At 36.5% G+C, this 24,918-nt stretch overlaps 1 protein-coding gene across 3 annotated transcripts in view; it reads right to left on the bottom strand.

Moving 5' to 3' along the window:
• Positions 1-24,918, bottom strand: part of gpc6 (glypican 6) — a 574,948-nt gene that overhangs the window by 416,664 nt on the left and 133,366 nt on the right. For all 3 annotated transcript variants that reach the window (XM_018091653.2, XM_012957513.3, XM_031897065.1), the window contains one exon: positions 15,042-15,200. In XM_018091653.2, coding sequence (XP_017947142.1) covers positions 15,042-15,200 — 159 coding nt within the window. The remainder of the gene's footprint in view (positions 1-15,041; positions 15,201-24,918) is intronic.

Below are 24,918 nucleotides of genomic sequence, written 5' to 3' on the forward strand. Positions count from 1 at the left end.
CAGGTAATATATGATTGACAGCTGGGATTTTTAAATGCCTTTATAATGGGTTTGCATGTGTTAATATAAAAATGAATTTGGGTTTCATGTTTAATTTGAAAAGGACTTTTACTATACAGCTTTTTATGTCTGGGTGACAGGTCCTCTTTAAAGGGGAGAGCATTTATTGGTAGCTTAATGCACAGAATGTCTTAATGTCCTATATATATTGATAATGGAGGAGTGCAGAGGATTTCTTGTCTTTATATAGTGTGATTGTATAGATAGGTCTGTATAAGTATCTTTAACTATAAGTATGTGTATGTATGTGCACGGGGGTTTGTTTGAAGGGGTTGAACTTCGTGGACTTTTTCTAAAGCCAATTGCACATTGTAATTAACAGAATTAGTGCTTAGATATTCTCTTGTTTATTCTATGATTCTGTTTACAAGGCACTCGGTGCTGTACCAGAAGACAATAAACGGAAGTGTCTCTCATGCAAATTGCAGTGTCAGTTTTATTCCACTCACAAAGCAACATTCACAGACAATAAGCAAGCTGCAACATCGAGATACGTTTCAAATATTACACAGGTCAGAAAGTTCAGTTTTGCACCATGCTGAGAATGTTATGCTTTAATTTTAGTTACAGATCCTAGGGAATAACATAATCAATAAGCTGTTGCAGTGACACAAAAGCGTGCTTACCCGCCATGTTCTGTCATAGGCCTGGCAAACAACTTGGCAGCCCTTTGATAGCCACACGTTTTTCAAACAGAATAATATGAAACCTTGGCTTGTTGCCATTCCTTGAATCTTAATGCTCTTTAACCCTGCAACACAGCCTATGATAAATGACCCTTCACATATAGAATACAATTCTTTATACTGCATGCATAAGGTTTAGATCAGTTTTTTTATTCAGTTTACATTTGGGGTGTCTGATGATCTGCCAACTGTGAAAACACAACGAAAAATAACAGGCAACACAAACTTGTAGGTATTTATATGTCAGTGTAGAAGCAGTGTAAAACTTAATTACAAAACAAAATTTCATTATGTTGTAAATATGTGTTGTCTAAAAAATGTATTTATGTATCATTTTTTCCAAAGAGGGCAAATTAAACGTAGTTGGTACAAATCCACTGTGGCCCAGTTCATTTAGGGTCCACAAAGCAAAAGAATAATTAAATACCATATTTAGTGGTACAAGCAGAAAGGTTAGGTTACGCAACAGCTGGAAATAACATTTTGGTGTGGGTATTCCATTTATTCATTCATTATTGCACCTTTTCCCTTATTCCTCACCTTTATTTTAGCTTTCTTACATTTGTATCCATTTACCCTAAACAAAACCTTCACTCCACAATTATAACATTTTGGCCTGTCCATCCATCCACGAGTTTTCTTCTTTCGGACTACTGTCCAACACCCTCTAAAATAGGCAGTATAATGGGTATATATGGCATTACTGGACACAACCTCACACCTTATACCATAAAAACTTAAGTCACAAAAAGTGGTATAAAAAGCACAAGTAGCTAAAGGTAATATCTTATACTTCTTAGGGAGGAATGTAATAGTAACAGTACCAGAAAATGATTCACAATGTGAAAATGTACACCTCTGTATCTTTGTGTGAATTTTATATGGGCTTTGCAAATGCGAAAACTGTTTAGCGAGTGTAGTAATAACAGTGTATGTAATAATATTTCTTAATAGAAAAAGTTGTTACGTTTGCTCCAAAAAATTACACCACCTTCAGGCATGCCTTAAAAAGTTTGTCTAATAAACAATATTACATTGCAAAAAGTGAATTTTTATTCTTATTTGTGTGCATTTTTTCCATTTACAACTTTTATTGCAGTCCCCAGCTAGTCTTAACTGAGGTGGGTAAAGGCACACAATTTGTGTACTTGACTTCTTCCTTGACCTCCAAGGAGTTTTCTAATTACAAATGACTACTTTTTATACAGCCTTAAGATGCTATCTATACAGAATAACAAATCTGGCATCATTCAAAATGACAAATTGTTTCTAATAGTTTGAATTGTGTGATTTGTGTTAAATATGTGTTGGCCAAGGGGTTATTCAATACATACCAGGAGCCAGTTATTTAAATTTAGAATAATGTTATGTGAATATGGTGCAAATTTTACATTAAAGAACAAGGAAAGCCATTACACAAAGTCTGTAGGGTGATGTAGCAACCCCCCTGTTCTACCTGATTGCTAGATTATTTCATCAAAATTTTCATCAGTGCTCCTCCTGTGCCCTCTGATATGTGTGCCTTATTATCCTTGATCGCAGGCGCCATATTGCTTTGTGTGCCGTCATCAAGATGGCCGAGCAGAACGCTATCCGCATGCGCCAATATTAAATCACCCTGAACCCGAGCATGTCAGAGAATCTCCTGCGTGAGCGCACTCGTGAATACTTCTGAATGTGCAGGCGCTGTCCTCTGACTCCAAGAACTGCGCATGATCCCAGGTCTTGGTCATCGTGAAGCAGAGGTGGATTATGGGTATGTGTATTGTTTAACCTAGTGCTTTTTTCTACAATGAGGCTTAGGACCAAAAAAGGGCTTGAAACAGAGAAAACTTAAAAGCATGGATGACACCACTGGAGGTTTATCAGTTCCCTTCACATATCTGGGGCACTCAATTTTCTGTATAATATTTCCCCTTTTGCTATTTATTGGTATGTTTTAATATATACCTGTAGCCCACTTTTGCAGATTCTGTGGCACTACCTGCTGAATTACTTTACTTGGCGCTACAGGAGTCCTGAGCCCCCGCTTACTATGGGGGTTTACAGGGATTTCTCCCCTTAATGGCGTGCCTCCACCCAGGGATGGTGTTGTGGAACTATAATCCACCCCCTGGGAAACGATCAGGATGCTATGCCCCTCTTGGGACCCACTTACTCCTGGTTGATATACCCCCCTGGGGCTATTCCTTACCAGCTTGGTAGTGGTCCTCTGGCTTGATAGATATTCAGATACGCAGACACAGTATTGTATGTGAACTAGATGCACGGTTTATTAGGCAGAGTCCTCTCCAGGAGTGGCACATATTATTCATACAGCATGCAGGGCATATCTCCTTACTTCTCATTGAGACCCTTTTTCTGTTGGATCACTTACGGTACTCACGCCACGTGCTCCCTTCTAGGTGATCTCCCCGGTACTCACGCCAGGAGGCACCCCCTCTTGAAGCCTCACCACAGGGACCCACACCGGTACTCTCGCCTAAGCACCCTCAAAGCCGGGCTCCTGGACTAGCGGTGACCTGTTCCACCTACCTAGCCACTTGTGGCCCTGCACTCCAGCAGATGTAACGCTGGGAGGTCTTAACCTCTCTACCACTCCTGGAGGGGCGATGTCTGCCCATTCTAACCTCTGGTGTCCTACATATCACTCCTGGAGCGATCTATTACCAAACTTCTATCACTAAGCTGTACCTGGGGTACTCCTGACTGGAGCAGTCCCCAAAATGTCTGCCAGCACATGGCTGCATCCCTTTATATATCCCAGTACCTCATCTAGTGGTTGCTGGTGAGAAATGCAGGGGAGACTCCCTTTTTAGCAGAAAAACATCCAGGACCACCTTTAGGTGTACAATTCCCTAAGGGCACCCTCTAGTGCTTGTCTAAGGAGAACCCATCCTAGGGGCCCCAAATCTTGGGGATCCCTACATACCTTATGTCAAATTTGTCTGCCTTCCACGAAGTCCAAAAAAACTTGCATTAAGTACTATTTTGTGTCTATATTAATCTTATATTTCTGCCAGGATTTATGGAGAAAAGCATTAGACTTGACATGATAAACTCATGTAAGTTTGCATGTAAGTGCATTAAAGAAGTTAAGGGTTGGATAAAATGGTTAGGTAGATTATCTGGCATATCATTAGGATATAATACTATTTTAAAAAATAAACAAAAAGACAAAAATGGATTTCCACAGCTACAGAATGAAGTCGTGACCAACTGAAAAGCAGTCAGTGGTGATATACGAGGACAGAGCAATCTGTCACATGAGACACAGACATGATGAAGAAAGCAGGAGATGGTACTCGGATGAGATTATATTCAGAGAAAAGGAAAGACAAGGGAATTGATATAATAAAGCACAGAAGCAATGAGCTATAATGATAAGCTTCAATAAGAAAAAAATATAAGATAAGGTGAAGACCATTTTTCAGTTCGTATTTAAGAAGTGTTCTTATTTTGCTGTTAATTGGCTTTCTGACAAAAATTCTGTTCTTTACAGGTTACACATCCACATGGAAATGTAGCAGGATTGCAGGACAGCTTTAATTCCACAGCCTACTGACAGATGTCTCATTGCATCTATTTAGTATGCTCCTATGAATTTACTCCAAATTATGAACACTAGTTAAATTGTGAACTTGAATAAATTCCCTGTTGATTACAGATTACAGTCACAAATCTAAGGGTTCAATTTAATGTACTTTCCTTGGGAAAAAGCATTATTTCAACTCTTTGTAGCTCAATAGCAAAATTTCATTCACCAGCAGGCTAATATGCACAATCTAAGCATTTAGCAGCAGGCTTTTACATTACTAACAGCAAGAATCAATTTTATGAGCAGAACGAGGGATAAGACTTTTTAAAATGTTCCTCTTACAGAATGATCTTGACTTGCAAGTGCTTTATTGTTTAGGAGATCTGTTAAATCACGCCACATGGTGTCACGGCAATGTACTATACAAAACATATTTCAATGTAACAAAGCCATGGGTAGGATACATTTCAAATGGCCACGGCATCATTAAACAACATATATTTGTAAGAAAAGCTATGTAAGTATGTTTCTAAAATAATTTATTTTTCAGATAAAACACAAACAAAAATCACTCATATTATATATAACATTACTTTTACACTGCCATAAAACTTTCTTGCATTAATAGGTGCTTTGGTTGAAAAGGTCAGAAAAATATGCAGCAGCTTCGGTTATGCTATACATATGCTCCTTTAGGCATGCAGGGGACATTTTTTAATCAGGATCAAAAATATTTACACAAACCTGAAAAGTTGTGTAACATTATATAACGTAGGGAACACTGGCAAAAGATAAAAGTTACTTCTAAAAAATGAATCACCATTGATTGTTGTCCTTACTTATGGAACGGTTTTTCCTGGTACTCGTAGTAATTATTTGCAGTATGAATCAAAGTGAGGAATTACATTTGCAATTTTTTGTCAAAAAAAGATCAATTATCTTCCTTTCTAAATACTTAGAAAAACTAATCACTAGAACTTCCAAATATGTAATCTAAATATAATGTACATCAAATGTACTGAGTAATTTAAACAACACTCCTGACAACAAATCGTAAAAAAAAAAAAGAAAAGGCAAAAATCCTGTCTGAATCAATTTATTGATTCATTACTCATTACCTCTCATGTACATTATATTCAGATCATATTTTTGAAAGTTCTAGTTTTACCTAGACACCGCCAAAGGTATATGCCCAGTCAAGAAATCAATCAGCACTATATTTCATCCTCCCCACTTTTGCTACAGTCTTTGTTTCACCCCTTAAACCACATTGAGATTGGACCAGAATTTGCGGCCTACATATGACACAAAGCTTAAGAGCAAGAGAAAAGCTGCAATTGCAAAGTGATAGATATGGAACAAGGTCAACTAAAATGCAAACAAATAGAAAAGAAGGCGACTGACAGAAGAGAATAGAAGTTTGGGCAAGTATATAAAAAAGCTAAATGTTGACAAAAGCACTGCATCTGCATGCAGTGAGTATAAGAAAAAGATCAGAATGTAAAGAGAAGAGGTTAAAAAACATTTTTATGACTAGAGCCCTATTCACTGATTGTGAATACATAAATCGTTTATACAATAACTGTTGTATTCAAATTACAATAGTGCAGAATTTAAACAAGTAACAGTAACATTAAATAGCAAGCATTCCCATAACAGCGCAATATGATTTACCATCTGCAACTTGTCATTTATTGCCTTCTTTCCATTGCTAATGATTTCAAACATCATAAAATGGGAGGCAAGAAACAATAAGCAACAAGTTAAGAGTTGTGTTTCAGCTGAAAAAAATGTGCTTGTCAATCACTTTGTCAAATGAATTTTCAATGCAATATGTCCTTTTCAAAATCCCTAAAGCATGCAGATGCTTTTGATAGATAGGCATTGGTTGTATGCATATATTGTGCCCAAGGGGTGTGCATAATTTTGCTTAAAAGAATTATTACTAAAAGGAGTATGCAAATCCAAGCTCGATGATGAATTGTACGGAATTATTCATTTACAACATGCTCAGAGATGCGCAGGTAATGTTTGATATAGAAATTTTGCAGAAAACTTTTTCCTCCACAAGTTAATGTGTACGTTTAATACTGCTAAAATAAAAAAAAATACAAAAAAGCATAAACATGAGCAAACAGCAGCATAGCTGAGATTAAGATGGTATCTATAATTTTTGAAATAAAAGAATTTCTGAAATGTTTAACAAGCATTTCCCAGCTTAAAGATTAGAGTACAATAGAACACAATAGTCTGCGCATGGCAGTATTGTAAAACAGATTTACAGCACGATAAACCACTTCCATTGGTACACAAAGCATCAAATTTGTACTATGTAAATAATGATTTTTGCAGCAAAACAATTTAGCTTTTTGAATTGACTAGCAATAAAAAGGGATTTGTAATCAGCTGGAATAGCTTCAAAGGCAAATAAAGAATTCAAGTTCATTTTGAAACTTTTTTATGATCATCATCTCATTACTACGGAACTTGCATGAAAACTCAAAACATTTATGTCTATGCATTTTAGGGTACATGTTAACAAATGTTTAATTCACTGGCAAACTGTGCTTTAAAAAAAACAGAAAATCATATTTATATATGTGAGTGTATAGATAGGTTGGTATGAGTGTGTATATATGTGTGCTGGGATTAATTTGAAGGAGTAGAACTTGAAGGACTTCATTGTCCATAACTTGATTGACCCAACTACTATATACTATAACTACTATATTTAAACTATTTTTTTAATCAACCACATTTAACTGTGAGAGTTTCCCCAAAAATGAGAAATAAAAACTTAATAGGGCAAAATTGTGTATGTTTGGGGAGGGATTGAAGGTTAATGTAGATTGTATGGATAATTTAAAGTTATGCACTTGTTGGCTGAAGATTTGGTCACACTGGGTGGATTGGCAGCCTGTGGATAAGCAGAGGCTGACAATCTGCACCTACACTTAAAAAACTGTCTCGTTGTGCCAACACCCGGAAGCACTGAATCCTCCTGGGTGTAGGCACACGCAGCCGATATCTGCTGACAACCACTTTCAATGCTTCGGGGTACAGGCACAATGGGACCAATTTTGGGTGCAGGTAGGTAGGTATCTGGGCCTGCAGTTGACATGGTATGGCAGCAGTTCTGGAAATGAGTGCCCAATTTGGATCCGCCTCCTTAGGGGAATGCAACACAGAACAAGTTAGGGTACCCGAGTATAGGTCAGTAGAGGGATTTATGGCTGGGCTCAGGGTCCTGTTAGAGCAGTGATACAAATGGAGGTACTGGTAGTAGAGCTGTCTGCCAAAGTGGTGGTGAAGAAGTTGGGGAAAGGCTGGGAAGCAGTGCAGTGCCTTAGTACAAAGGCATAAATATTTGTGAATATTTTCCTTTATCAACTTATTCTTCATATGTGCAAATACTAAGGATTCAAAGAGCTGACTTTTACATCTGGAAAGGTACACATTGATCGAATATATACACCTTACTACAGAACAGTAACTTTCATCTACCCACTGTAAAGATCAATTTCTTTCCTTTCATATCTTTCTCAATTTCTTTCCTTTCCTCTCATTGGAAAGGTTTGTTGGCCTCAATAACATTTTCTCTTTAAAAAGAATCAGATCATTTCTATGCGCAGAACATATCATGAGCTGAATGCAAGTGAAACAATTAGCAACACAAAGAAAACTTTTTAGTAATAGAACTGAAATCTTTATCATTATTATATACAGACTATAAGTCTCTGTTTGTGACACTGCAGTTTTCACTTCTGTTATTGTTAATTATAGTATATTCTAAAATGCCAAAAGGGTCTGCACCTTCTTTCGTTGTCAGCTATCATGAGATTATCATTCCACAATCAGTGGCATAAAGGTATGAAGAACAAATTTTAGCTCTCTGAAATAACTGATTTTTCAGTATGCACTGTATGTATATAAATCCCCTTTAAAGTGATCTGTACGTAAACCCCTTCCTTCTGCATTACAAACTTTCTTAAATACTTTAATGTAAAATATTAGTGCTTTAGTAGTTACAACTGAAAGGAGTATTTTTGGTGGAGAAAGGTATGCACTACTCATGTGGTCAGAAACATTACACATTTTAATGTTATATACATTTAGCAATATTTATATTGTTTTATATCTACATATTCCTACAAATATGTTTCATACTTGCCCTTTGCTCTATGCTGTGCCTGTCTGTTTTGAAATGTAATGACTACTCAACTGGCCTACAGTTTGGAAGTGGAATATGAGAATTTGGGAGCAGAGACCTTTAAAACCTGTTTCAAGCTAGTAAGTAACTAACTAGAGCAGAGTAGTATAGGATCCTGCTATTTTGATAGGGTGTCAGGCTTAATGGTCCCATAGTCACATTATTGTAGAGTACTTTTCTGGGATGATTTGGGTGATTTTGCATGAAATGGTGAAACGAGTATACATTATACTATTACATGGGGTATAGCCTAGTTTTTGCCTCTGGTCTGTCACTGCAGCTAATGTTATATTATGATGAGGACACAAAGCTGTGAAAGTGAACCACATGCCATAAATGCTGCCATCTGGCTGAAAACATGGAGGTCCTACCTAGATAGATGGGGTTTTTTCTACTGAGAACCACTGCTGTTTATGCTGGTGGACAAAATGCCCAATGTGCCATTAGCATTAGCATCAAGGGGTTGGGAAGTCAGAGGGATTTAATACATTAAATCCCACTACAGGTTACTGAACTCGTAGCACTCTAACCAGTTGGAGGGATTCCTGGTAATCTACACCCTCAGTGATTCCTCCTTCTATAGCAGAGACAGGGGAGGGCATGCTCTCCAGCAAACTTCCTAGTTATCCTAGCAACTCAAAGATATTGCATTCTATTAAACTGGAATAAGGTTCAGGGAACCACTCGTATTTGTTATTTAATTGCCTTGGAAATATGCGTGTACATTTAAATAGCTTTATTTGCCCTTTGGTTCATTATTTTTGATTGGCAAGCCTGATGCACCACTATCTTTAACTTACAAAGCTAAGAACTTCCTTTCTGAAATCATATTGAATATCTATAGGTCTTCACTTTAATAAAGGTTACTGTGGGCTTAATTTAGACATACGTTTTGCCTTGTTAAGTTCCTTGTTAAGAGACTTGTACAACTGAATAGCAGTAATGTTTTTAGATCCCTGTACCGAGTGAAAATGCCCTTATAGGGCAGAATTCAGTTAAATCCACCTTGTTATTCATCTGGTGCCTAATAGATGCTCCACTATCACAACATAATTTAGTCAGCACTAACTCAAATTATATTGTATAATCTATTCTATTTCTATATTACTAGTTATTTTGTACAATAAATAATGCACCATTCTACTATTATGAGCATGAAAGAGCTACTAGAGCATACAAATGTGATAATAAAGTCTCCCTGTATTAATATCAATGCTATGAACCCTTCCAGTGAGGTTAACCATTAGCTGCTTATAAAACAATGCTTACAAAATGTTTTGCGACTCCACACTGGCTGATGAATAAAAGCAGCAGTTTAAGTAGCTGTTATAGTAATAGATCATGTTACAAATGATGGCATACACTTGTTCTAAATACAATCCAAAGGAAAGTGCATTTCTCTGATAATCCAGAGAAGCTACCTTTCATGGGTTACCTTTCATGTTCAAGTCTGCAGAAATCTCTTCAATGATTCCTAGCATTAAAGAGCAATTGCCACAGAATAGTAGCACTGCTTCCATAAAAAGGGGCTTAAGATTGGCAATTGGCAGCCGTGGGGTCAGATGCTAAATGGCTAACTCTAAAAAAGGGGAATAAGTACTACTACAACCTCTCGCAAAGCTGATTTAAAGAGACAGTATACCCCTTTGTTTGGCATTTGTTCAACGAATGGGGATTTTGCCAAATATACATTTGCCTATTACTTTAATTTTAAAAAAATCTATTTTTGTTATTTCTTGATCTAAAGAGGGCAAATGGGGAAGTTAAAGCTACTCTGTGTTTGTTCCTTGTGAGGTATATAACTAGATTACCAGTACACAGATAAAAACTTTGCATGATGGGCTCCTGCTTACAAAACAATCAAAACAAAGGGGAAGGAAGTATATGCAGGTATGGGACCTGCTATCCATAATTCTCTGGACCTGGGGTTTTTTGGGATAAGGGGACTTTTCATAATTTGGATCTCCATACCTTTAGGGGCATATTTATTATGCTGTGTAAAACTAATTTGCCAAAAAAATGGAGTAAAAAGCTGTGTAAAATAAATGGAAAAGATCGCCATCTTAACGCCGGATATTATGCCGTTATTTTCCATAAGTTCCGGTGGAAGAAAAAACGCGTAAAACAATTACGCCGTTTTTAAGCCATTTTTACATGGCGTAGCCTGGCAATGTGTGGCGAATTTTCTTGCCGTTTTTTACACAGCATAATAAATATGCCCCTAAGTCTACTGAAAAATACTTTGAACATTAGTTAAACCCAACAGGATTGTTCTGCCTCCAATAAACAATTTATTATATTTTAGTTGGGATCAAGTACAAGGCACTGTTTTATTATAGAGAAAAAGGAAAATCATTTTAAAATTAAAAAAAAAAAAAAAAGATTTTTTTTATGATTAAACAAATATGCATGTTAAACAGAGGAGGTATACTGCTCCTTTAAGATATCCTAACACCATCTTTTTAAATTTAAATGTGCAAACAGAGGGGTGGACAGTGACTTGTAGTTGAAACTAAATCCTATGATAAGCAAGTTTTGATATCAATTAAAAAAGAGTTCTGCTTCTAGTAATACAACAGCAAATGTTATACACTAGTAACATAATCTATAAAAAAAAAATCATGATGTTTTTCTGATTGCAAGCTGCAGGTTAGGGTATAATAGTGGCACTGAAAATCATGCATATTTTTAATGACATGGCTATATTAATAATATTTATAGAAAGGCATTATTAAAGCCATCATTCTTCCCCCACACCAGTCAACCAACAGTAGCAGGCAGCCATGATAGGCAGCTGGCACAAGTTTCTTTGTTGCCACTGTCATAGCAGGGACTACAATGAACAAGGGATGAGGTGTAAAAATGAATTATGTACCTGATGCACAAAAGAGGTGGAAGCAACAGGATCCCAAACAGTGGTTAATGAACACCTAGTAGAGCCACAGTCTAGAAAATTCCCCAAATTGCAATGAAAAGGGTTCTATGCAGATAGTGACAGAGAGTTAATTAGCACAAGTTAGAAGGAAAGCTAGACCTGGCATATGCAGTAGCTGCCCTTTATTTGTAGATAAAAGCCATATTATAAGTGTTAGAAAGCCATGGAATGCACAGCCAAAGTATTTCAAGAGCCCCAAGTTGTGATATACTATATAAATGCAAACATCTTGAGTTACAGTTTGGTTTACAATGTTAAACAATTATCAGTTATTTACTGTTTAATGTTTAATTATTGCTTAACAAAAAATAATTATAGTAATAGATAATTATTTAAACTTGCACCTTCAGGTTAAATGGACATTGGCAGATGGTAGATTCTTCAAGATTTACTATATAACAAAACTGTAACAATTCTGAATCCAAAAATCCTCCAAAGCTTTTTGAGAACATGTAGAATCATTGGCAGATGTCCCTTCCCTGGAAGATTTTTCTTTGCTTTGAAGCTTTAGAGGTTTTCAAATTTTTGACAATGACTTTTGTGCGACAATTTGAAAAAGTTGCAAAAAAAAAAAGTTTTCACAGCTTTTCCCTGCGAGTGCAGGGCTGTGATTGGCTATCACCCTCCTACTCTGCTTCTCGAAGGGACTGTTAGGACACGCCCACCCTTCATTTGAAACAAAGACAGAGAACTGATGGGATCTACAGGGAGCTCCAATAAAGGGGCAATTTCTACAGATAGGATTCATTTTTAGCCCAAAATCATGCACTGAAGGTCCAAAGTTAGAAAGGTTTTCCTGCCGTTTTATGTTTGTTCAGTACAAAAATTTTGTGACTTTCAGATCGCCAACACAATATTATTATCGTGACCATTACGATTTTTTTTATAAGCATTTTCATGACATTTCCGATCATCAGAAATTATCGTATCTAATCCGATACCCATTTCGGGATTCAAACTCATACTTTGATGAATCTACCGCTAAGTGTCTCACTGAAGAGTAATTTTTGCTCCGAAAGATTATGCTACCTGTAAGCCTAAAAAGCATGCGACGTGCAGTTAAAATCAATAATGTAATAACTGTCAAATTACATAGTTAGTTAGTTACATAGTTACATAGGGTTGAAAAAAGACCAGAGTCCATCAAGTTCAACCCATCCAAGTAAACCCAGCACACACAACCCACACCTACCAATCTATACACTCACATACATAAACTATATATACAACCACTAATACTAACTGTAGATATTAGTATCACAATAGCCTTGGACATTCTGATTGTTCAAGAACTCATCCAGGCCCCTCTTAAAGGCATTAACAGAATCTGCCATTACCACATCTCTAGGAAGGGCATTCCACAACCTCACCGTGAAAAACCATCTACACTGCTTCAAATGGAAGCTCCGTTCCTCTAATCTAAAGGGGTGACCTCTGGTGCGTTGATTGTTTTTATGGGAATACTACACTATTGCACTACATAAATATAATACTAGAGCAACAAATGCAGAATTCCTATACCGCACCCTTTATCTAGCTAAATCTCACCAATTATAATGCTAATTTCACACACTGTGATTTTGAAAGAATTTGACACTTTTTTTTTTAAAAAAAATTTAAATTGCCTCCCCCAGCAACTTTATTATTTAATCACGTTAAAACATTGGTGTAGGTAATTTTCATGCAATTCTCTAAAACTCCTGACACACAGACTTCCCTCAGCAATGTTACACATATTAACAGTAAGAAAAGAATTGCAAAGTGTTCTTTTTAGCCACATCACTTGTTAAAGAATTGTCATTACAGAGATATCCTGGGCTCAGTAGTAAACAGTCAACATTGCTTTTTCATGTTAACTCCAACAATAGGTAACAATTGCATTATCTGTTACTTACAGAATAACAGCTTACTTCCATTAAGATCTTTTAAGATTCTTTCTTGAAATCTTTTTACAACACATTTTTTTTATTTTTCATTTAGCTTGTGGGTTATCAGAACCACATTTTCTTCTGCCAATGAACAATGAAGTCCTACACTTCCCCTCAGTTGCTTTAGTTCAATGTTGATATCAGATAGAGCAGCAACAAGTCCCTATTCCATATCTGACACTTAAGTTATTTTAGAAAGCAGAAAACCAATTCACATTGCAAAATTATAAAACATCTGGAGATGAAACAAAGAGCAAATTTTGCAGTACTAATCATAAAAACACACAAGACAGCAATACAAACTGGATAGGAAAGGTGCACAGTATGTATCTGCTCATATCTGAAACACCGCCAGCAAAAGTGAGCATTAATAATTGGATAACTTATGTAGCTAGTGTGATGGCCAATTAAAATAATTAAAAATACTTGACTAGAAAAGGCTATGATGCATTTGTAAATGATGCTATAATACAAATATAATGCAGCTCAATCATATTTGTTTTCAATGCAAACAACCAGATCTTTGCCTTTTCATTGTATTCTAATAAATCACAGGGGATGGTACCGCATGGCTCAGAACAGTTGAGTAGATGCTTGAGTAGATGAGTGAATTTGTCTGCCAGGCCTGGTGTTTTTCTGTCAGGCATTGGTCTCTTTTTTTCACAAAATCACAGCAAAATTTTGCAAGAAAAAGTTGCCGTAAACACCCATTGACTTAATTGTATTTTACACAAAAACATTTGTTGCGGAAAAAAACCCCATCGACCAGTGGCGTAACTAGAAATCCCCCCCTCCCCCTTGACTTCAATGCATTTCACAAACTCAGACTAAAATTACATTCCTTGCCTATACTAGAACTACAACAATAGTCACTAAAGGGGATCTATAGTTAAAAAATAAAAATAATGGGTTACCCACATAAATTACCAATTTTCTTGCATTAAAAATGTGCAGTGTTTAATAGACACCTGCAATAGTTTTCCCCTGTTCCTTGAAAGCAGTTCGTAATGATCTTCTGACTGCTGGCTGGCTGTGCTGCAAAGGAATTTTTGGCTTTCAGATCTGCTGATCATTTCACAATTTCTCTGTGAACACATGCCTGGCGAAAAATCGGTTCATCACTAATCAGAAGATCATTAGAAATGGCTCTAACAGCACAGGGGGACAAACCTTAGCAGGTATTTCTTAGGTGCACCATTTTTAAATGAATTACACTGGTGAGTTTATTTAAGTATGGGGAACCCAAGAATCAATTTTTGTTTTTCTGTCTGAAGTTCCCTTTTCAATGTTTACTTCCAAAACATTTCTGAAGTCAATTAGGCATTTCCTTATTTCTTAGGCTTTTTTGTTTGTTTGTTTTACAAATATTGGTAAAAATTAGATTTTTCAAATGCCAGATGTTCCCTCAAAACAAATCCTTGCTGCTTTGTTCATCTTCATTGAGCAAAAACACTGACATGGTGTTGTGTTCTAACACAGCTACTACTAATACAACACTTGTTCCCCAAAAACTCTTTTTTTTTTTTAAAATATTAGAATGGAGGAAATGGCTTTAAATACTCCCTCCTTCTCTTTTCTAATTTTTAATAAAGGCATTTATAACATATTGGTGTTATTGTTACTAGATTAATTATGTGTATCAAATATTGTTATCAAATACAACATTTAATAATATAGTACTCACCGTCAAACTTTCTATGCCATGACACAAAAGTAGCTCGGACAAAATGGCTTGTTTCTTCAACAAGGCTTTCAAATTCCAATTTGCTCTGTTGGCTTAACTTGTCTTCCATTTCAGAAGTGCAGCATGTGTATTCCTGAGGACAGATACGCAAATGTTCCCCTGCCAAGAAATCAGGAGGCAATGATGGAATTAGCTTAAAAAAACACAAAAAAGTAATTAATACAGTTAGTACTTGGATAAAAAGGAAACAATCAGAAACAGAAATAATTTGTAAAGTTGTATCAGAGCCATCTGTTGTTATGAAGCGTAGGAAGTTCTTGCCAATGTGTTTGCCTTATACAAAGGAAAGCAACAGGTGATGATGTTGGGAAAATTTGGCAACTAGCAATACATACATTCTTTTGCAATGAAAAACAAGGTCAAATATACTGAGAGAAAATGCAAGCACTAATGCTTTTCGTGATTTAAATGTAAGCCTACAGATTGACAGAAACTATATTGTGAAGATATACTCTGCATATATTTGAAATAAATTAAAATAAAATGTAAACAACAGATTGTAGCAAATCATTATAATACAATAAAGGTGAGAAGCAACATTTTAATTTCTGCCCACAAGATGTGTTCATTTTACACAATGTTGATCTATAGATGACATATTGGAAAAAACTGTTCATTATTTATCTGTATATTGTATCTTATCAATTGTACTTTTTATACAACCTATATATTGAATGTATACAGTATACAGAATATTCTGCCATTTTATAAATGTGGTAATAATAATTTATAGTATCAAGCAAAACAATTAGTAAACAATAGGAATAAGAAATCTAGTACAGATATACAGATTGGCCACTGTTTTTTTTTGGTTTTTCTTCAGCAATTTCTGATATGAAATCAGAATAATGTTGATTTAAAAGGACTTATTTACAACCACAAATTAATGTTGGTGCAAAGTGCCACAAATGACGCAATCCGAACTCTGAGAATTTTCAGTGCAATTATGTCCCATTCATCAAATTGTGCATATGCATTTTGACATGTCAGGCACATCTCCCCGCCGTAATTATGTAATTAAATATTTTGGGGAAAAAATACTGCAAGATACTTTTGCATGAAAACAAGCATGGGAAAACCATAATACCTAATAAATAAACGTAGTTGTTCTAATCATATGGAGTATACAAATATACTCTCTTAAAGTGATACTGACAGGAATGTTGACAGTTTTTCGCTGACAGGTTTGGTTTTGTAAGTAATTGTTACTTGAAGTTCCTAAACCTGACTGTTTTGCCAACCTGACTGTCCCTTCTCAGCCTGTCAGTTATAGCTTCTAATGCTAACGGACAAATATGGCAGCCCCCTCATAGAGGAACACAGGGGATCAGACAAGTTATGTAAAAGCCTCAGGCAGATATTTTTATGGCAAAATTATAAAGTTCTTGCAAAGACAACGTTATGATAGATGTAAAAAAAGATTTGCTTTCTGGTGTCAGTATCACTTTAATGTAAACACTTTGGTAAGCAATGAAATAACTAACAAATGAGAACAGTCTCTCCTCCATGGAAATGCTGGACAGGTCAATCTAAATAATCTTTAGGAAAACAACACTATACTGTGTGAACTTGCGGGATCCACAACAGACACTCTCTTTACTTTAAGGCAGTTTATTTAACACAGGAATGGCCAATTCAGCATACAAAACACAAATCCTGACCTCTGGGTGCTACCTTCACACATTAGATGAGTTCTCACTCTACAACGGGCCCCTGGAAAATGGGAATGGTTAAGGCCCCCTGTACTCACTCTCAGTTTCCCAGACACTCAGTTGCTCAGTCACTTTGTGAATGGCTCTGTCTGCTCCTTGCAGTGACAGGCAGCACCCCCTGCCCCTCTGAGTGGGGGGGGGGGGAATTTTGGTTGTAAATTGAAATTATTGGCCGGCATGTCGGTCTTAGTTATGTTAATTCTTACTTGTGAAGTTTTTAATAAAAACACATAAAAACCCTCTGGGAGTTCCTCACACAGACAGGCAGCCTTCCTGCTCTTTGCCCTTATCTAAGAGACCTTCCACACATTTTCAGTACAATTAAATACATTTCCACAAAACAGCCTTCCTGTGGAAAGTAAGCTCCAATATGTGAGCTGGATTAGAGGAATGAATCACTTGGTCTGCCTGTTCCTTCCAGAACACTACAGGATCCCAGACTAGATCGCAAAGTCCTTTAAACAGAGAAAACATTCTCTGTTAAGCAACATCTCAATTGAAGCTTACATCTTCCACTATGGGAACTTAAAGGGAAAACTCACATTTTTACTTTTTTCTTTGGTAACTCTACCACAACTGTTTTTACTCAAGCCATAATTACTTGCCTAACAATCAATTAAAAAGTGTTTATTATGACGAGTTTGAATCCTGAATGAGAAAGATTCGGATTGGATATGATAATATCTGAAGATCGCAAATATCACGAGAATGCTTAAGAAAAAATCGTATTAGTCATAATAATATCGTATTGGCGATCCGAAAGTCATGAAATTTTTGTACCGAACGATTGTAAACAGCGGCAGAACCTTTCAGAATTTTTCATGTGGGCGTACGAAAAAGTCGGGCAAGCGGGAAAAAAATCGTCGAAAATACGCTCGCCGAGTTCGAATGAACGCTCCGAGCGTTCGTGTCTTAATAAATCTCCCCCTAAGAGTTATTTATAATTCTGTGGGTGCATATATAAAAGGGGAGTAGTAGTAAACCTTGTGCAAACTTAATGCTCCATGTTCATGGAAAAGAAACAGCGTTCATAATAGTCAACAAAATGGTCTACTTTTCACATTATGGTGTGATGAATCTGTGTCTCTAAAATGCTTTATATCCACACACTTCCATTACACTTCCTAAGTAAACCTTGGCTGGACAGTTCACACTCGAGTCATGCTTAAGTGCTTAAGGATGTGCTGCATTATTTAAACAAATATAATGACAGTACAATACAATGATTTGTTGAAATTGTGGAAAACAATTGTTCCGTGTGTATGATAAAAACATCTTTTATAGTAATTAATGGAAATATTTACTATTAAATATATAGAATAACCACCTTGCAGCACTTCATAATTCCAACCTTACACTTTCCCTATGTACAGACCACATTACAAAAATGAATCTGTAGATTTCTAGTGTAGGGGACATCAAACATAGCCACTATTTATACATAGTGGATCTTGATCTGGTAGCCTCCCTAACAGGTTGTGTCTATATTCTCTGTAGAAGAGGATTTGCACCTCACCCCCCAAGTCAGGACTCGATTAATCTTATTCAGAAACTACCAAGTTACTCTGCAATATGTCTAAATAGACATACTTAACATAACACTTCTGAAGTAACAGTTGAGCGTAAAGACCAGCTATTTACTTCATCTAGGTAATACAGAGATATTAGCGTCTTAGGTATATGGATATAATGTGAGATAACTTACTGTACAGGATACACGCAGAAGACTATTCCATTTGATGACCATTCAAATAGAATGAGCAGTTCATACATGTTACAATTGTTAAGCATTACTCTTTAACACAGAAGATGATTTGTCTAATCCAGAGAGTCCAGTAGTTGAGCTTTGTGCAAGGCTTATTCTTTTTTATAGGGATTTTTAGGGATTTTCTGTATTAACAAGGTTTTAAAGTTCAGCACCGCCACTGAACTCTAACACTCAAAACAAAAATAAATTGAATTCAACTGCTCAAAGTGGTCAATATAATTCTCGTAAATGTAATTAACAATGCAAGATGCAAGCACTGGGGAAGATAAACCTGCCATCTGCCAGTCAAGGGAAGAGACAAAAAGGTCTTACTATGTAGATAGATACCTAAGAATAGAAATAGGCAGTGCTTATTCACCCCCATCAAAAAAAATGTGGGATCATATCACACTGAGTAGTGAAAATGTTTGTCAGGTTTCATGGCAACTTGCCACTTCCACAGGCAACATTAGAATGTCACACACCTTTTCAACTACCAAGTGAAGATACAGAGGAACACTTAACTGTTGGCAGGGCCAGAACTAGGGGTAGGCAGAAGAGGCACCTGCCTAGGGCGCAACAGGGTGGGGGTGCTAGGAAGGCACCTAGCCAACCCCTAGTCCAGGATCTCTTACTCCCCATTTGCACGCTGTCTGTGAGCTTTACACGCTGTGTAATGGCAGGGAGGAAGGAAGGTGGAAGCAGATGTGGGGGCAAAGTGCCAGCAGGGTTGCTTAGGGCATCTGGCCAGCTTGGCTAACCTCTGACTGTTGATGATCTTTGAGGGAACAAACCTTTAGTATTCTGCATGTTTTGGGAAAGGTTTGTGAGAATCCATCCCATAATTTTATTCTTAAAAGAACTCAAATACAAATGTGAAATTTAAGGTACAACAACAACAAAAAATTTTTTTTTTTTGTGTTTTTTTTTTATTATTTTTAAACAACCAAAGAAATATTCTGGAGCATCATCTGTGTTAGGCTTCTATTACTTTCAGCAAATCACCAACTAAATATTTGATGCGGAAGTACTGTTGCATACCTCCAACAAAATATATGCCAACTTAGAGTGCAGTTTTTCTAGATGCTCATGGTAGCTTATATCTTTGGAGACATTCAAACAATTCTGAAATAACTATAATTTTATGTACCGTGTTTTTTAAAAATTGTACACTTGGTGGGCCAAAAGCTACTTCAGAGCCACAGCATTTGGGCAGGAAGTGAAATTAGAATGATTCTTTTGAACTACTAATCAAAGGAGGGGCTGGTGAATTTAGAGCTGGGGGGGGGTCAGTTATAGTAAGTATATGGATTCTAGAATGGGCTTCATATACCCTACGACTTCAAGATTCACACACACACATAAATTGCATATTGCTTATGAGGGTATCACATGTTTCCTAATTATACTAAACAGGGCAACCCTATACACAACCCTATACACAACCCTATACACACCAGTTAGGTTCTGGGGAATTGAAACTTCGGACACCTTTCATGTTTGACCGCCCCCCTATAGAACACAGCATGCCCATACCTATATGATATTTGGTACTAGCAACCAATTTTATATTGCAGAAACTGGTCTGATACCCTGGGCACACCTACCTCATGCATAAGGGGCAATATCCCAGCAGGGAATGAAAAGGTGAAAATGTAAGAGTCCAAATTGGATTGTATGGCCAGTTTCAAAACATTTGCCTTGGACACAAAAGGAAATTCTTGGTATGTATAAGGTTTCTTTGTGTTTTATTTCTTTTTATTGTATTTATTATCTTACAATTATATATATTTTATTTATGTCTTCTTTTTTAACATTTTTTTAAATACTAAACATAAATGTATGCATTTTTTCCTTGTTACTTTTATAAAACCCTAAGCCTGTATGAAAGAGTGTGCCAGTGTGTCTTTCTGTGTGCTGAAAGGAATAGTTATCCATTTGCATGCCAATCACCCAGTTGACTGCTTGCATAAAGAAATTGTGTGAATTTGATTTAACACTCTTGCTGCTGAAATGCTTGTTGACTTACTAGGAACAAATCCTGATTAGGGTGAGAGAGTGTTTGATACATTTGTGAACAGTGAAGTATTATCAGTTATAGAGAGCAAAGAATTAATAATCCTAGGTTTCTACCACATTGTTAATTTTATTAAGGGTAGATAGTGGCAGTGAGTTTTGTGGGTGTTGGTGTGTCTTTGGAGCATCATTACTTTAGCGTAACTTGTGTGTAAGGCAGGTGAAAGACAGAGTGTGTAACCCCTTTTAGTTACACCTTGAGTCACATGCATTTTCAAGTGGCATCTCTGACTGTGACATTCAGTATAGATGTTCATGCTTTAGTAAAACTAACCAACAAAAGAAAATGGATTAAAATTTCTGTTTTCTAAAAATCAATTATGCAATATTATCCCCCCCATTATAAAAAAAAAATCCGTTACTAGTGATGAGCTAATTTCCACAAAATTTTGCCATGAAAAAAAGACTCGGTCACGTAAAAAAAGGCACAGGCACACAAAAAAAGGTTGTGTAAAAAAAAAGCATGGTCCCATCAAAACCGGCACAATTATGTCAAATAAACATGCACAGTACCCGCATTTCATGAGTTTTGAACCATTTCATTAATTTTTCCACAGTTTTGCTAATTTTTTCTGAATACATATAAGGCACAATGGTATTGGTGACTTGCAGAAATAGGGTCCTCAGTTCAATTCCAGCCACTATCTGCTAGGAGTTTGTTTGTTCTGCTGTGCTTGTGTGGGTGTCCTCTGCAGGGGTGCTCCTGCCATGATGCAGGGTGAGAACCTTGGCTCAGATGGTAGTTCCAAGCAAGTTACCAGGGGCAGACAAAGACAATCTTGAAAACTGCAAGAGCTGACATTTGTCCTTTCTAATGCATAGAGGAAACTAGTGCCCTCTGCACTGGTGATGTAGCCCCCCTTGACCCACTACTAAATTGAAGAGATACATGTGGGAGAGGGGCCGGCATCATGAAAGCTGCCTCAGGGCAACATGAGGGCCAGAATCACCTGTTCCTTTGGAAATTTCTGTTTCCACACACTGGCTCATGATTAAATTGATCATAGACCTTTCTCTGTACGCTACACTGGGGCAGAGTCTGATGTGAATGATGTCATTTTTATAAACCATACTCCTACGCTGCTTTAAAGCTAAGACTCATGTATCTTTAATACGTATTACAAAAGTTACTAATGGTTATATGACACCATGCAATTTGCTTCTCATGTTTAATGGTTTTTAGCTTCTTTTAAAAGGTGTTCAAAAGGCAAAGCTCTTTAGCTTTGTAGCAAGCATTTCACTGTTATGTTATTATAGTTAGTCAGAGTTTTCAAAGTGGCTTTACTACAATTAATGTAGACTGTAATCTCTAATAAACTGGACCCTCTTTACCTTCTGCATTGCTCAATATTTGTTTGTAGTCTATATGTTTGATGTATACATCCTTCTATTGGAAAGTGCTGCTGAATATGAAAACTTGTTATTAATGTCTAAGTAGCTTAAATACATTTGCAATTCATTCAAAATGCCTAATAAAATGTCTAACAAAAACAATAAATTAAAGTGCTATCCAAAATCTATCTAAAGTATATTGCTATAATGTAGTTATACTGTAAGAAACACAATAGAGAAGACTGAAAATAAATTATTGAAAATAACCAGTGCCAACAATGGGTCAGCACTTTTTAAAATTGTTTAAGTTCATGTAATTAATAGCACAGTATTATTATATGTGAGTAAACTGGATGGTGATAAAAAAATAATTTTCATAATGCGTATGAATTGTTACCAGTAGTAAGTCACTTTGACATTGTGCCTAGAGGGAAATAAGGCATCAGGATAATAATGTTTTGCACAACAATTGTTTCCAGTACAGTTTTTGTCTCAAGCTTAACTCACAGAAACAATGAATACAAAGGCAAAAACGAAGAATTCCATTTACTTGAAATATTTAGATTGCAGATAGTTGACAGTTCCGAGTCCAATTAAGAAATGAATGTCCTGCAACAGACCTGTAATTGGTTAAGTTTTATTTCATTAGGCGTCCCAAAGGGACCATTCATTTTCAGCTTTCTCTGACCGGGTTGTCCTTGTGAATCATTCTCTTCAATAAGTCATAGAGGCCGAGGCCACACTAAGCCTGTTCAAAATAATGCTGAACAGAAAGGAGTGCGAGTCCTTGGAGATTTTTCAGTGAAAACATTATTCTGTTGCAGTAATGTACAGACTCTTCCATAATTTTAATAGACTTGTATTTCTCTCTGTTTCAGTTAAGAATGTTTGCATGGTTATTTGCCTTATACATTAGAAGAATTTTTTTGCTTCTATTAAGTTATTTTTTTTTCTTTACAAAATTAATGAATTTAAATATGAAATAGTATTGTATAATAATAACATTTATTCATCTACAATTAGATGTGAAGAATAGCCACATGCCATGAACATATTGCAGCACTATGTATCCTAAGAGGAATTTTTAGTGTTATTTAATATCTACTGTAAAAAAGAATTCTGCATATGCATACATTCACATGGTGGACAATACATATAAAATTGTAGGAAGGCAACAACATTTTAGTTTACAGTTTCTTTTCTGTTATCCACAGGTTAGCACTATTGCCAGTTCATTAGCACCTCTCTGTCTAGTTCTGGAAGCAGAAAGCCCTTAGGCTAATGCCACACGGGTGAATTCTCAGCAAGTGAGAATACGCCCTGTTACTGTAAATTCAGCCTACCTTGTGCCTGCACCCGAATGTATGTAATACGCTTGGGTGCTGGCACATGTAGCCGACACCCACCAAAAAACACTAGACTTTTCACAATTTTCGGCAGATATTGGCTACATGTGCCTGCACCCGAGCGTATTGCATTCATTCACAGGGAGGGGCGTTTTTGAGCATATGGAGTGTTTTCTTGCCAAAAATACACTCCATACACTACATGTGGCATTAGCCTTATAGAAACCACAGTAGCATAGAACACAGGTGCAAATACTAAACATCTGAAATAGTGTAATGGTAAGGTGATCCAGTAGGCCATTTTGCCTCTAGATGCTGAAGAGATGCTGGGCTTTGACCTTTTTTGTGGTCACTTGGATGCAAGTACAATTCCTGTCATCAGATCAGTACTATGCAAGCTCTCAGTTTTCACATTAATGAACTTTAGCAGTGTATTTATTTTCCCATATCTTAATTACAATTGGCACTTTTCTGCTAGCCTAAACACCAAATTGCAAGCAACCAGGTGCATAACTAAAAACATGTAAAAGGTTCCTTACTACCTGCTCCTTTGTGACATTTGGGCACTTACTGGAACAGGTATAATGTTGAATATTATTTCATTGTTAATTTAGCACCAAACCACCAAAAGTGTAATTGAGGAGATAATTTATGACCTAATGAATATCAAAAATGCAGTTTCATGATCCATAAAAAGGCATACATCCGACAGCTTTCTGCAGCTATTAGAAAGGGCTAGGGCCGCCTTGGGAATTCTTACATTTCTAAAATATTTTCAGGTTGAACTAGTAATATATTATCTTAAGTATAACCAAAAACTTTCATTTATTTTCTTAAACATATGTACAGGACATTCAGTTCCAGAGATGCAAAATAGCAAGATAATGAACCAATAAAAAAAACATTTCTGTAAATACATTAATGTCAGGGAGTTAACTAACCTTGGCAAAGCAAAGAATGGCTCGTCTGTGTTTTATCACTCATTCTTTTAATATCACCCAGCTGGGGATGCAATTTGCATAATTCAAACATATTTATTTTTATAACAAACAGAAATAAATGCAGTCTGAAAAGCTAATGTTACTTACTTAATGGTGTGCATTTCCAAATTATATATTTCTGTGTGTTGCTGCAGCAAGAAACAAACTCTTAACAATAACAATTCAACCCATTAAAAAAGGAAACATAGTAAATGTGAAACACAGGCTAAAACCCTGCTTGGAAGCCCTAAAACAGAATTAGGATGTGCTATAAAAATATTAAAATGAGACTTATAAGGGTAAAGACACATGGAGCTACTAGTAGCAGCTACTTGCTGTGGCTGGTAAAACAGACAGTGCTTTTAATAGCCATGAAAAAGTAGCTGCTAAAGCTGGCCATACACATGGCGATCTGATGGTCGCAGGAAACATCGTCAGATCCGCCACACACTGTCAGGGCTGAAACAGCAGATAAGGAGGTAGAAACAATAGGATTTCTACCTCCTTCTGCCGATTCAGCCCTGACGGCAGATTTTGGTCAGGCCCCTACTATGGCGCCCGATCAAAATTTTCTAACCTGGCCGATCGGCGAGTCGTCCGATATCAGCAGCTTCCTGCGATATC

This window comes from Xenopus tropicalis, chromosome 2, assembly GCF_000004195.4.
Source record: "Xenopus tropicalis strain Nigerian chromosome 2, UCB_Xtro_10.0, whole genome shotgun sequence".
NCBI classification, from domain to species: Eukaryota; Metazoa; Chordata; class Amphibia; order Anura; family Pipidae; genus Xenopus; species Xenopus tropicalis.